The 13,917-nt window shown below is 44.7% G+C and overlaps 2 protein-coding genes across 3 annotated transcripts in view; one reads left to right on the top strand and one right to left on the bottom strand.

The window, feature by feature from the left end:
• The window catches only part of CSGALNACT1 (chondroitin sulfate N-acetylgalactosaminyltransferase 1), a 159,352-nt gene extending 155,236 nt beyond the window's left edge, over nt 1-4,116 (top strand). The window contains exon 9 of the mRNA XM_033104598.1: nt 2,139-4,116. Within this exon, the coding sequence (XP_032960489.1) occupies nt 2,139-2,428 (290 nt within the window). The 3' untranslated portion in view covers nt 2,429-4,116. The remainder of the gene's footprint in view (nt 1-2,138) is intronic.
• Nucleotides 4,117-11,354: 7,238 nt separating this feature from the next.
• SH2D4A (SH2 domain containing 4A) overlaps nt 11,355-13,917 on the bottom strand; it is a 58,240-nt gene continuing 55,677 nt past the window's right edge. For both annotated transcript variants that reach the window (XM_033103747.1, XM_033103748.1), the window contains 2 exons: nt 13,686-13,906; nt 11,355-13,221 (listed from right to left, as the gene is read on the bottom strand). In XM_033103747.1, the coding sequence (XP_032959638.1) occupies nt 13,129-13,221; nt 13,686-13,906 (314 nt within the window). In that variant the 3' untranslated portion in view covers nt 11,355-13,128. The remainder of the gene's footprint in view (nt 13,222-13,685; nt 13,907-13,917) is intronic.

Here is a 13,917-nt window from a genome sequence, read left to right as displayed (position 1 = left end):
GAGAGGAAAGGTCCTTAGGATGCACTTGAGACCTAACTCTCAGGGGCAAAGGGATCTCACAGTAAGTGGGGGACATGGTCAGGATGAGAGCAGAGTGTCTTCTGTCCCCCTAGGAAATTCCACACCACCTTTCATGGTGGCACTTACTCATGTGTCTCTGGAGGGACTAGGATTATGGCTTATACATGAGCCACAGTTATGAATGAACAGGTCAGAAACCTTGGTCTGGGCTTAGGACTCAGGGTGGACTGTGCACCAGGATAGGGTTGGGGAAGCTCCCCGCACACAGCATGGAAACGCCCATCTCCCTGTGGGCCTCCCAGAGCCTGCTCACCTTGCTCTCTCCTGGTCTACCTCTTCCCACTCTGGCCTGAGGCCTACAGCTTCTCTTTCTAAGATGGGTGAGTCTAGCTGAGCATCGCCAGGTTTTTGTTCAGAGGTGAGGTGGTGGTCTACAGGGCCTATAGAACCTTCACAGAAATCACCAGATTAAGGAAAAAACAAACAAACAAACAAACAAAAACTTGAAGTGAGTTCTCATAAGAAGCAGCAGAGCACCCAGGCCATCGGTCTCTCAGTGGTGGGTGCCCTCCCTCAGATACTTGGCAGTGAACGATGGATGTGCTTTGATTTCTCTAAGAAATAATCTTAAATGATTATGTGCATATCAAATTTCCCCAAATGACATATTTAAAAAAAAATTTCTAGAGGAGATTTCCATTTCAAGGAACTCTGTTTCCTTGCTCTGTGTACAGAGAAAGATTATTTTGTGATGATGTATGTTTATCAAATTTACAATATTTTTTGCTAAAGACAGAGCACAGCTATAATTGACAAACACGGTAATGGCAGGCTGGGCAGCGTGCTCTTCCTCAGTAAGCTCTTGCCATGACATCAGAATGAATCTTGCGGTCACCTTGTACCCCAGTCATTCTTTGCAATCTTGTATTTATTTGTAAGCATTTTTCTTGAGCACCTTCTATTTAATTAATTGTAATGATACTGAAGAAAACAGTAAATCAATTACAGCTAACCAAGTTACACTACTATCTCATTTGGTTATGACACCTACTTCTTTTCTGGATAAAGAAACCAAAACTCAAGAGAGGTAAGAGAACCGAGACTCAAATTCTAGACCCCGAATGGTACAGCTTTCTTCACCTGCACGCCACTGAGGGGCCACAGCTCACTCACACACATCGCCAGTGGGTAGGGTGCGGTTTTCCCCATGTGTGGGCCCCCATTCCTGTCCCTAACCTCCATCAGAGCAGTGCAGCTTGGGGGCTGCAGGGCACAGAGGGCCTGGCTATGTGATAACTCTTAGAAAAGATGTTGAGAATCACTTCACTGTTTCTTGTAAGGGTTGGAGAAATCGCCTAGGTGAGAAAGGAACAATGACAAAAAGAGACCAGTGTTTCTTTGGTTCTACTTGGACACGGTGGGCTTTCGGTTAGGAAAAGACATGGGGCATCTCAGTTTACAAAGGTGAGAGTTTAGGGGGCCATTCCTCACCCTGTGAAGGAGTCCGTTATAAAGTGGCACCGACGTTCTGAGTAGAACTGCAGAAGTGGCTGTGAGGCCAGTCCCTTTAACATGACTCATTTCACCAGCCTGTGGACACACAGTTTTTCGGGGCCACTTTAGTCTCTGAAAGGAAGAGTGCTTTTAGGGGATATGATTTTTTTTTCATGCTGAGATTCTGTTTTACTCTTTCACGCTGCAAGCCTCTGGTTTATTCCGTTTGGAATGGCAGGGGGAGGCCACATTGAAACCGAAACACATGAATTTTCACTTGAAGGTTTCAGGTTGAAAAGTCGAGGTGCTGTTGCAGCTCTTAATCTGAAACTAGGGCTGATCGTTAGCATTGCTGATAGCTCTTGAAGGCAGGCAAATGCCGGGGATTCTGTCTGCAGTCTTGTTATCTCCAGGAGTTAGTGCAGGCTGCCATGGAGGTCCCCTGTGAGAATTTTGAGTGCTCTGACCCGGGTGGACATTCATAATCTAGAGGGGTGCTGAAACACATCTCCCCTACAAGCTTCTTCTCATGCAAAGTTCTGTGCTGGTGTGGCTCGGGAAAGCAACTATAGATCAGGAGATGCAGGCACAGCATGATTCAGCAGCGTGTTCTCTCCTGACAGGTGGGTTTGATTTGGACATCAAAGGCTGGGGCGGAGAGGACGTGCATCTCTATCGCAAGTATCTCCACAGCAACCTCATAGTGGTTCGGACACCCGTGCGGGGACTCTTTCACCTCTGGCACGAGAAGCGCTGTGTGGACGAGCTGACCCCTGAGCAGTACAAGATGTGCATGCAGTCCAAGGCCATGAACGAGGCCTCCCACGGGCAGCTGGGGATGCTGGTCTTCAGGCACGAGATAGAGGCTCACCTTCGCAAACAGAAACAGAAGACAAGCAGCAAAAAAACATGAACTCCCCGGGACAGATTTGGGGAGATGTTTCAGTTTTCTCCTTTTGCAATTACCAGACAAGTGGCTGCAATAAGGAAAAGATTTCCATAAAGGGCAAGAAAAGAATTTGACTGATTAGTAAGAAGTTGGAGAGAGCCTCCAATTTCTGCCTATTGGGCTTTTATGCAGCAGGAATTAAAATTCCTCACTTTCCCTGCAGAGAAGCCCAAATGCGTCCCGTGCAGTGTCTGACAAAGGTTGAATGATTGTGAGACTCGAAGCCTAATGGCAGGAAGGTTTTACTGTGTTTGCAGCAAAGTGAGATCTGTTGTTTTCTATGCTCACTGAAATGTCCATGAAAGAAGGCCAGTTATGTAGAAGGTTCATTGGAATGAAAGGCAAGCCAATTTCTCCTCATATGCGTGATTGTATAAATCAGTAGGGCTCTAGTGTCCTGGAATGCTGAAACATCAGATGGTGGACAAGGAGAGCGTGTGAAGTTCAAAGATACCCTCACTGCGATCCTTGTGAGTATATTAAGCAGAACCAAACGGACTAAAAAAGCAAGAGAACTATAACTAGTGTGTCATGTCTCCTTATGATTAACCAAAAATAATCTGTTCATCGTTTTGGTTGTAGTTTTAACCATCTTCACTTGTTAATTTTATTTAAAAACACACTTTTTTTTTTGCTTTTGAGTTATATTTTGCTTATTTAATGACCAATTTGCAAGTCTCACTAAGAGAGCACAAGTTAGCATATACTTTTATATTTTTAAAGAAGATACTTTCAGATACTTTATGAGAACTATCAGTTCAGAGCATCAGATGATACCACATCAGACTGATACCATCCCCAAGACGTGCCCAATGCTGATCCTGTCAGGCACCGAGTGTCAGCTCTTCGTCATATGGAAGGCGTGGTGTGGGGCTACTGATAGGTCAAGACGTAAACATACTTATCTGAAGAGTATTTCCAAAGAGGAGCAACTGATCACTGGAGGGAAAGGAAAAGATACTTTTCACCTTAACAGAAAAAGGAACTCATTCAGACTGGTGGTATCTTCATTAACTCAAAAGTCAGAAAACACATTTTCTCCTCAGGAGAACCGGGGACCACTTTCTTACCTGTTTAAAAAAACCAAAGTATACTGTGTGAACCAAACAATCGCTTTTCAAAGCAGGGTGCTCTTCCTGGCTTCTGGCTTCCATGAGAAGAACTGCAGGAAAATGTGTCTTGTGAGAGATCACTCCATCTGCCGGAGGCCAGTGGGACGGAAGATTTTGCTACATGTTCACCCACCCCAGTCTAGGGGGAAGTAACTTTATTATTTTTTTAAATTAAGCAGTTCTACTCAGTCACCACGATGCTTCTGAAAATTGCATTTTATTAAAGTTTCCAGGTATTTAAAAAAAAATAAAGGCAGTTAACATTGAGTGGTTTCTACATTCATATGAAAATTTATTTATTAGCCAGCACCAGATGCATGAGCTAATTATCTCTCTGATTCCTTGTCTTCTGTTTGCCCACAGTCAACTCATTGTTTAAAGGCTTCAAGAACATTCGAGCTGTTGGTGTGTTAAAAAAAAAAAAAAAAAGAATGCATTTGTATTGATTTGTACTGGTAGTCATAAAATTTAATTAAAACACAGACATGAATGGAAGGTGGCATTGGACAGCTAATAAAATATGATTTGTGGTTATGATTTCTTCCTCGAGTAAGAATGCCATTTCTCTATTTCTTTAGTTTTTGGAAAACAGTCTTTTGTGTATAAACCAGGGTTTCTCAGCCTTGGTACTATGTATATTTACTCGGTATTTATGTATATACTCGGTACTACTCGGTATATTTTGGACTAGCTCATTCTTTGTTGTGGGCTAACCTGTGCACTGTAGGATATGTAGCCGCATCCCTGGCCTCTATCCACTAGATGCCACGAACGTCTCTCACCCAGGCTGACAACCAAAAAGTCGCCAGTCATTGCCAAATGTCCTCTGGAGGGCAACGCCACCCCTGGTTGAGAACCACTGGTCTAGAGGGAGGAGATAACCATAAAGATAAACCTGGCCATTAATACAATTTACTTGTCCTTTTAAGTTAGAAGTTAAAAAATTATTTCTAAGCCCCCTTTCAAATCTAGTTGTTTCATATTTTCACATTCAATGGTGATTTAGAGATTCAGGGCATGTATCTGGTCTTTCTTTCTGCTGGTTATGATGGCTTTGTGGGACTGACCTGCACACTTCTGCCCGTATTCTCCCAATGTCAGGAGAATGCATTTCTAACAAGGCTGGCAGCAGAGAGCAGCTGTTTTGCCCACGGAGTTAGGCAGGTCTAAGAATCCCACAGGTGACGCAGTCCCAGGCGGCACTCTGTGGGCTTCCTGGTCATTTGTGCTTGTTTAAATGGCGTATCACAGATGCCCGAGACAGTGGCTAAGAATTGGGTTTTACACGTTGCTGAGGGTAGCTGAAAAGAAGAGGAAACAGTGCAATATTAATTGTTTTTCTTTCTTTTTAAACCTTAGCCAGACAAAACAGTTCTATCAAAAGGTAAGTGCCTTATTGAAGCCATGCAAGAGGGAATCTGTCTTAGTTTGGGTCAGATATGTCTTACCTGACATATTTGACATATCTTAGTTTGATATGTCTATCACCATAGACTGGGTGGCTTACACAACAAACAATGGTTTCCTAAGGTTCTGGAGGCTGGGAAAACCAAGGTCAAGGCTCCAGCAGATCCAGTGTCTGGTGAGGGCCCTTCTCCCTGTATCCTAAATGGCTGGGAGAAGACAGAGGCTACTTTCCTCCTGATCTTAAAAGGAAACTAATCTCATCGTGGGGGCTCCATGCGAATGCTATAATTACCTCCCAAAGGCCGCAACCCCTAGTACCATCACATTTGGGCTTCAACATAGAATTTTGCAAGAGCACATTCAGTCCATAGCAGGACCTACCCCTATTTGCGCCCCAAGACATATAAAAAAGAAGGACTGGCGAAGGCCCCACTAAAACAGAATTAGGGGCTTGGAATTTAACCTTAGCCGGCAAAGGGAAGCTGTAATGAACCTGAAGCTTTAAGGACCCAGTCACGTTGCATCTTCTGAAGGGAGGATGCTGCCAAGGAAGCACTGAGTCTTAGGCTTGTGTTAGGTCCCTTCCAACTCTCTGCACCCTCCTGCTGTTCTTACTGTGTATAAATTGCCTAGTAAATAGCCCCAGTCATCTCACTGGAGCTCACGTCTCCTCCAAGTAGCAGTGTGCTAACGCAGCCTTGTAAGAGCCAATGGTTAGACCCTCTTCCCACTCCTGACCAAGGAAGGGCAGGTTGGGAGCTTGAAGTCAACCATGGTGGGAGTATTTACACCATGGAAATTGGCAGTTGGCAAAGGCTACCCACCAGGACTCGCCCCTCTCACCCTCCACCCCCCAACCCAGTTCCAGCCTGCTGTTAACTATTTACCAGCACACCACTGCCTCTGAGCCACATACCTGTTCTCCTTGGGCCAGTTTTCTCTCCAGTCATCTTCTTTCTAGCCCCTCCTTTGTATTCATAAGTGTGGCCAACTTGCTTCTCTCTACACATCAATGATGAAGATAAAATCAGCCCTCGGAATTTTCAACCGGTCCACAGAACTTCACACAGCCCTATTTTTAAGATTTTGCCTCAACCAAATAGATATAATACACAATCCTGAAAAGTAAGAAAGTAGTTACCGAGAACCTAATTTTAATAAATTCTTTTTCAAGGAAAATCTTCCGATGTTATCTTATCAGGGTTCAGTGCAGTGTGGTAGAAAATACGGCTTTTCCAGCCAGACTGCTGGGTTCAAATTCCACTTGTTTCACTCACAACCTCTATAATCTTACACCAGTCACTCAGTGTCGCTGTACCCCCTTTCTTCATTCAGGGTGAGGAATGCTACCACATCTGTATCATATGGCTGTTGTGAAGGTTAAATGAGTGAATATTATGAAGTCCTTAGGACCCGTCAGGCACGTGGCAGGTATTCATGTCAACGGCAAGGCCCTGTGCCCAGCACCACGGGTGTATAACCAGAAGGCTGTCACGGGTCACACACTAGAGATTAGGAACCCATCTGTGAGCACTGTTGGCCTTCATTTCTGTCATTCTGAAAACAATTTCAATCTATCCAAAGAAGGGTTACTACAAATGTAAACTATAATGGATAATTTCTCCCTCATATTCCACGCTCAGTCATTTGGGGCTCAGTCATTTGGGGCTGATGACCCCCTGGGACATGGAGAGGCGTTCGAGGTTTCTGAAGTAAGGAGCATAGCCAGATACCTTATGCACAGGACACCAATCTTCTAAGGTAAGTAATATCGTTTCTTCCGTTTTCCAGGTACAGAAAACTGAGTCAGAAATGGTAAGGAACTGGCCCAGAGGCCCGGCAGGAAAGCCGCTGGCTCTGGGTTCAGGCGTCATTGTCCCATCCCCGCCACCTCCAGGAGGCTTGAAGGTCATGGTGGGTGAAGGGGCAGGAGCTTTGGCCTGGGGTCCAGAGCCTGTCCTCTTGAGCCTCTGTTTCCCACTGTTTCTCTGCTCTCCAGCCCCACCAGAGGAATCTGCTGACAATGAATGCAAACTTGTTAACACAGTGATCCAGGAACTCTGAGGTGAGCTGGCCACTGCCGCCCTCCAGCTGCCGTGTAACTGCCAGCGGGTTAGGGATCTGAAGCCTGGGAAGCTGGCTCTCCAGCAAGATCCCAAGGCTTTAGACCTAGAAGCTGCCTTGAGTAGGAAGGAGACAGGTGGGAATATTTGCTTTTTGAAAAAGATTTGACATTGTTGGGAGTAAAACACACCCAACCGGGGCGGTGGGGGGGGTGTCCCTTAGCTGGATGGGTGTGTTTTACTCCCAACACCCATCAAATAACTGGCAGCTTTGTATGATCCATATTCTGATTAGCTTTATATTTGAATTCAAAGCTGTTTCTCCTGGCAGGACTCAGTGCTTTGTTATTGCTGCCAAAATGTATGGGGACTGTGCCATTTGGTTGGGGGGTTTGGGTGTTGGTTTTTTTCAACACAGAAAATGCTCTCAGTCAGCAGAGGTGCTTCTCAAAATGTCTCTGTATTACTGATCCTTTGCATACGCCCTCTGGAGCAGTCAAGCCCAGTGCCCTGGGGCATGTAGGTGGCTGCTGGGGCACAGAAGTGGGCGTTGTGCTGACTCAGGGCCGTCTCTGCCCACAGTCACCCAGAGGTCTAAGGAGAGCCAGGCCACCTTCAGCAGCCTCTGTCCAGGACTCACCAGATGTCCTGTGGCCTGGCGGCTAGCTGTGCGCCTGGCCTACCAGCTACCAAGTCCCCAGGTGAGATACTTGGTGAACTGGCCTGACTCTTCATCCACCTGAAAGTCAGACACCTTAGCTTGAAATGAGGGGAATAGAGTAGTTTCCAACCCCGCCACCAGCCCACTACAAAATCCCCTCCAACTCCAGCGTTTCAAGAATGCCAACGATAAACATTACCTGGCCTGCTAAGATGTTAAACCCCATTTGAAAAGATTAAGAAAAATAAAAGTTTAAAAATAAATAAGTGAAAATGAAAAACAAGTAGTAAAAGCCTCAAAGTCAAAGAAGGAAAAAATATGTACAACTACTTGTTCTTCTATTAGCCTCACACGGAGCCATGACAAAATCACACCCATAGCGTGTGGGGCTGTCAGGAATGGCAGGGAGTGGCTTGGTGGGGAAGCCTTTCCTGCAGCTCCTGCGTACTGCTGAGAGCACCCCCAGAAGATACGGTGCTGGTCATGATGTTTGGTTGTTGGGGACAGTGCGTGGAGGGCTCCCGTGATCAGTTCGTGGGAAGATTACATGAAGGAGCATCCTTTCGACTGGAGAAAAGTAAAAGCTGATTTAGACTGACAGAGCTTGCCCCATCCCTGGCAATCGGGCTTAGCATTGGCACTTCCTGACCTATTTGGGAGACAAGGCAGAGTTAATCCCAAAGAGACCTGGGTTTGTAATAAGTCTTCTTGTCAAAAAGGGAGGAAAATACTTGGGGTTTTGAGATCAGGGATCCCAGAGCAGCTGAATCAGTTTGTCAGTGGCCAATGTGGGGGTAAAGACTGGTCACTGCTAACTTCGGGGCTGTCAAAATCAGACGTTAAGAGTGCCCTCTCCATGTCATTTCAAATCCCAACCAAGTGAGCCATTTCTCTGCAAGTCAACTGGCTAATATATTGTGTGATTCATCATTATGTCCTTTACTCTTTAAAAGTTTCCCTTTCCCCTTTAAAATTCATCCCGGAAACTCCTAACAAAGGGGCCATTAGGCTACCTGGGTCATTGGTTACGTAAGCTGAGGTGATAGAGAGCCTGGGGAGTGCGGCTCCTGGCTTTGTTGGACCCACGACGCACTAGGAGTAACTACCATTTGTGGTGAACTTTCTATATGTCAGGCACTTCACATATTTCTTTTCTAAGCTTCAGAACCCAATGGGTAACTTGAGTAACTCCTGCTTAAGAGCTAAAGAAGCTGACACTCAGACAGGCTTAGTATTTCTGTTGTTAAGATTCCATACAGCTGGTTAATGATGTAACCAGTATCTCACACCAAACCTGATGGGCTCTCTCATGATCAAATAATGTGTTTTCACCACACAATAAAAAGAGGGTACTTTCATCATTTAAGCCTCCTGATAATTTTTTTAATCTGGGGCAGTAGTAGGATGTCTAAAAAGATCTCTGCATAGGAAGATAGGGAAGCATAGCAAGTAAACTGGAACTAGAAGTACACTTGACCCTTGAACAACACATTTTGTGTTGCCTGGGTCCACTTATACATGGATTTTTTTTCAATAGATACTGTAAATTTATTTTCTCTTACGATTTTCTTGTTTCTTTTATCTAACTTTAAGAATACAGTATATAATACATTTATAACATACAAAATATGTGTTAATTGACCGTTTCTGTTACTGGTAAGGCTTCTAGCCCACAGGACATTAGTAGTTTTTGGGTGGAGTCAAAAGTTACACATGATTTTTGACTACATAGGGGGTCAGTACCTCTAACCCCCACACTGTTCAAAGGTCAGCTGTACTAAAATCCATACAGGATGGAGTAAGAGCAGAATTGACACTGCAAAAAATGTAATCTGTCATAATGGAAAAGAGAGCTGAGAAGTTCTCCTAAAATACAATGGAAAATGATGGAGAGATGAAAGCAATGAGGATGTGGTTACAAAAATGGAAGGCAAAGAAGGGAAATCTAAGTAAGACTTATAGCTACTTTTGAAGGAAGGAAAAGCACAGTTCAGACAGAAGCATTATTTAAAGATGCAATTGTAGAAAACTTATGTTCTAAAAGAAGACCTAAGCAATGCAGTCTGAAAGCGTTTATCATATTCTTGACAAAAATGAAAGCAAAAAGGCCCCACAGAGACACATTCAAGCCTACCCTCCCTATCTGGTGTGTCTTCTCTACACACCAAATGGCAGGAGTCCCAAGGTATGTATGTGTAAGGGCCATAACATCTGTTTGGACTCTAGTGCATGAAGAAAGCTGCCTCGACAGAAAGTTGTAATTGCAAAAATTTAGGCCATGAATGTTTTTCTTTCCTTAATCTAAAAACAGATTTCATGCCACATTAGCACATGCCATTACTTTACACTAAAAGGATGGCTTATTCCAAAGTGTTGATTCAGATCGGCAATTTTGGGTATAAACGGCGTTGAGATATTTTGAGTGCCCTGTCCGTGCCCCATTTTCACTTTTTCTCCTTTTTCTTCTTATCTGCCCCTGTGTTTTTCCTCTTCTTAGTGTAAGTTTCAGCCTACTAATACTTTTTGACATTGCTTAGCACTGCTGGTGATACTGAGGGACCAAGGGAATCTTTTGTGCATCCTACTGCAGGAGGGGAGGCCAGGAGACCACAACCAGGGGCCTTCCATGTGTCCTGATGGAGGTTTAATGGGTATGTGAGGGCCTTGCAGTTGGGAGGTGGCAGCCAGAGAGTCTGGCATGAGTGTAAGAGTAGATTTCAGAATCTCACTGAGGGAGCGGAGGGAGAGAGAAATCCGTATGATTACAGAGTGGCATTTGCTCACAGTCCCAAAGGAGTTCCTGGGATTGGGGAACACGACATAGCATAAGGGGAACATCCCAGACCAAGACGCCTTGGGCAGGCAGGTCTTGGTTCTGGGCTTGTTGAGGCAACAGAAGAGGGCACCAGGGTAATGGTTTGGACAGCATTGCCTTAGGCCATAACTGGGGTCAGATACAGACAGACTGAACCTAATAGCAGAGCAAGGAGGAGAACTCAGGCCTCTTCAACCCCATTTAGTTGTAACCAATTTCTGAATCCTGTAATCCATTCTGCTTCCCTAAGACTTTCAAGTGTTACTCCTCACCATCATATCATCAAACACTGAACAGTTTATTCTTCTGAGTGTCAATAACCAATAGGATAAAATAGTATAGAACTCAAATCGGCTTTTCCTTGTACTGTTAGGTTAATTCAGTCAGGCCATTTCCTGTTTTCTAAGTCTTCCTCCAGTAGAATGTCACTTAGTGTGGTTATATCTGGACGTAACTGTACTTATTTACTCCAAAATAATTTTAGGCAGAGGGTTATGCTGGAATCTCACAGGTCTTCATAATTGTTATTGACTATATGGTACTTTTCTATTCATTCCAAAACCTTACGATTTCACAGCTAGATGAAAATAGTAAAGATCACCTAATTAAAACAGCATGTTTTATTATAAGTGAAAAATGAGGTTCAGAGAGGTAAAGGGACCTGTCCGAGGTCACATAGCTAATGGTGGGAAGAAATGGGAACAGAATAGAAGCTTCTGACTTCCTGACTTCCTGCTATCTGTGCAATTCTGTGTCATGACTGTTGAAACAAAAGCTGAGAGACAGATTCCCTTAGAAAACTGTAATTGACAGTTTTCCCTCAGACAATAAAAACCACCTGGAACATTACAAGAAACACATAACAGTGATCTGTGTTGAAAAACTTTCTCATTAAAGCACACATACACACCCATGAACACTTACACACATACATGCGCACACATGAACACTGTCCTCTGCCCTGGCTTCATTTTATACCATCAATGAGTATTTTACACAACCAACAACCTCATGAACAAACTGCTGCCACCTTCTGCTTCCTTTAAAAGAATGCTAGCACAGGGAGTTAGGCCTGAAGTGTGAGTAAATCTCCATCTTTCCAGAAGAGTGACCTCAATGCCTCCTTGGTCAGGCTGTCCCCCTTACTGGGGCTGGAGGTCGGATTTGGGGTGCAGTGGAGCATAAGATTCCTGACTGAGTAGATCTTCACCCCAGAGATGAATGGAGCCAGTGGGAGGTTATTCTCATTCCTGATTTTCCCTTCATTATGAGGAGGGTGGAATATACATCAACAAATGGTATATAATGCACATCAGGTTCTATAATTACATCAACTTCTGTATTAGTTTCCTAGAGCTGCTGTAACAAATTACTGTAAACTCAGTGGCTTAAGACAACATAAATTTATTTTCTCATAGTTCTGGAAGCTAGCAGTCTGAAAACCAGGTGCCAGCGGGGCCACGTCCCCTTCTATGGCCCTGGGGAGAATCTGTAACATCCCGCTCTCTGGGTTTCTTGTGGCTGCCAGCAACCCTTGGCATTCCCTGGCTTGCAGCTGCATCGCCCCAATCTCTGCTCTGCCGTCCCATGGTCTTCTCCCTTCCGCACGTGTGTCTCTGTTTCCAAATCCCTTTGTCCTTATAAGGAAGCCAGTCACAGATTAAGCGCCCCCCCCCACACTCAAGTATGACCTCATCTTGTTACATCTGCAAAGATTCAATTTCCAAATAAGGTCACATTCACAGGTATGGGGATTAGGACTTCAACATCTTTTTGGGGACACAATTCTACCCACAAGAAGTAGTATCCACACAGCTCACTATTCTGTTCTTGTCTGTCACCGCTAATAAGTAACACCTCATGAGAGCATGTGCTCCCTTCTTGGGGTGCCCTTGGTAGGGCCAAAGTAGACAGGGCAAGCGGGGTTCTGCTTCTCCAGAATGAGGAAACAAGCTCATCGATGCTTTCTCACTCTCTTGCAATCCACAGTATTTTTGTACATGTTAAGCCTCTCATCTGACATTTTAAAAGTCATTCAATTTACATTCCCAACTTTGTTTTTGTCCGTCTCTTAACATCCTGGCTCCAACATGCACAGTAAGTGAAGTGTGTTTGGAGGGTCATCTCAGCCGTCAGTAAAAGCTTTTCTCCAGCTTCACAAAGCCAGCATGGAACTTCAGATAAACAGGCCCCCGAGGCTTTTGAGATGATGCCAACGGGGAGCGTCAAGGTCCTGAAATAGTTCCCATGAGCTACTGGTTTCTGAAGTACACCTTCATTCCCAAAAGGTTTCAGTTTCCTCTTGGTCCATTTCATCTTACATACATGATTAAGGTTGTGTCCTTCATTTTAGGCAGTTGCTGAAATTAGGGCTCATCTCCCTTTACTTTCGGAACGCATACAATGCAGACGTGATTTCCTCTTAGCACTAAGCTCCAGTATTTGTGCAGAAGAGAGATTTCCATCGGATCCCAAGGATACGTCCAGTTGATCAGTATTGGCTCCGCTGCAGGGTGATTTTTGGCTTCACACACAAATGTCCGTTTCAGCAGTGTTTGTCTAGAGGAAAGCCCAGCTGGAGGCTGCGGGATGATACGATGCGGCTGTCACTCGAAGAGCTCCACGTAGTCGGGAGGCTGGTCCTGCTGACCACAGGGGTACAGAAGGAGCTCTTTCCCGAGGGAGGTGATGGGTTCCTCCTGTGAATCAGACAGCACAGGTCAGGCTGGTAAGATAGTACCCATGATGATGTCGTGCCCTTCTTACCTCCTCAGACGACATAACTTCCTGCCTACCCTTGACTGACACAAAGCTTTATTGGTTTATGACAATTTTAAAAAAGATATTCCTCATCCACAAACTGCCGTGTACGCTCTCCCCCATGCTTGCATTCTAACTTAAGAGTGTTCTCAGATGTGATCCATATATGCACACGTTTTTTAGCATCTCCTATATGCCCCAGTGGGGTCTCCCTGCGTATTTGAAGAGGAACTGGGCTCAATGATAAAGGAAATGCAATTAATAATCTTGATTATCAATTGGAATTATCAAAGACTAATCCCCCATTACGTGTCTCAATCATTTTTCTTGTAATTGCCTTTCATTGTTAGAGCTGCTGCAGGACAATGGGTCACAGAGCAAAGTGAGTGTGTGCTCCTCTCACCTTGTGATATTGCACCAACTCGGCCAGGGTGGCGTGCTGCAGCTGGTCCACACCCAAGAAGCTGTAGGAGTCCGTAGAGGCATCTATGAGGAAATGTTTGCAGCCGTCCTCAGACAGGTAGGACAGGGCATAGCCTTTGATCTTTTCACTGACTCGGATCAAAAAACTGCCCGGCACACATGTGCTCAGAAGGTCATTTGCTCTCTTTACTGTGAGAATCCCTGTGCAAAAG

This window comes from Rhinolophus ferrumequinum, chromosome 4, assembly GCF_004115265.2.
Source record: "Rhinolophus ferrumequinum isolate MPI-CBG mRhiFer1 chromosome 4, mRhiFer1_v1.p, whole genome shotgun sequence".
Lineage (NCBI taxonomy): Eukaryota > Metazoa > Chordata > Mammalia > Chiroptera > Rhinolophidae > Rhinolophus > Rhinolophus ferrumequinum.
The sequence above is the reverse complement of the archived record's forward strand: the minus strand, read 5'-3'. Positions and strand labels throughout refer to the sequence as shown.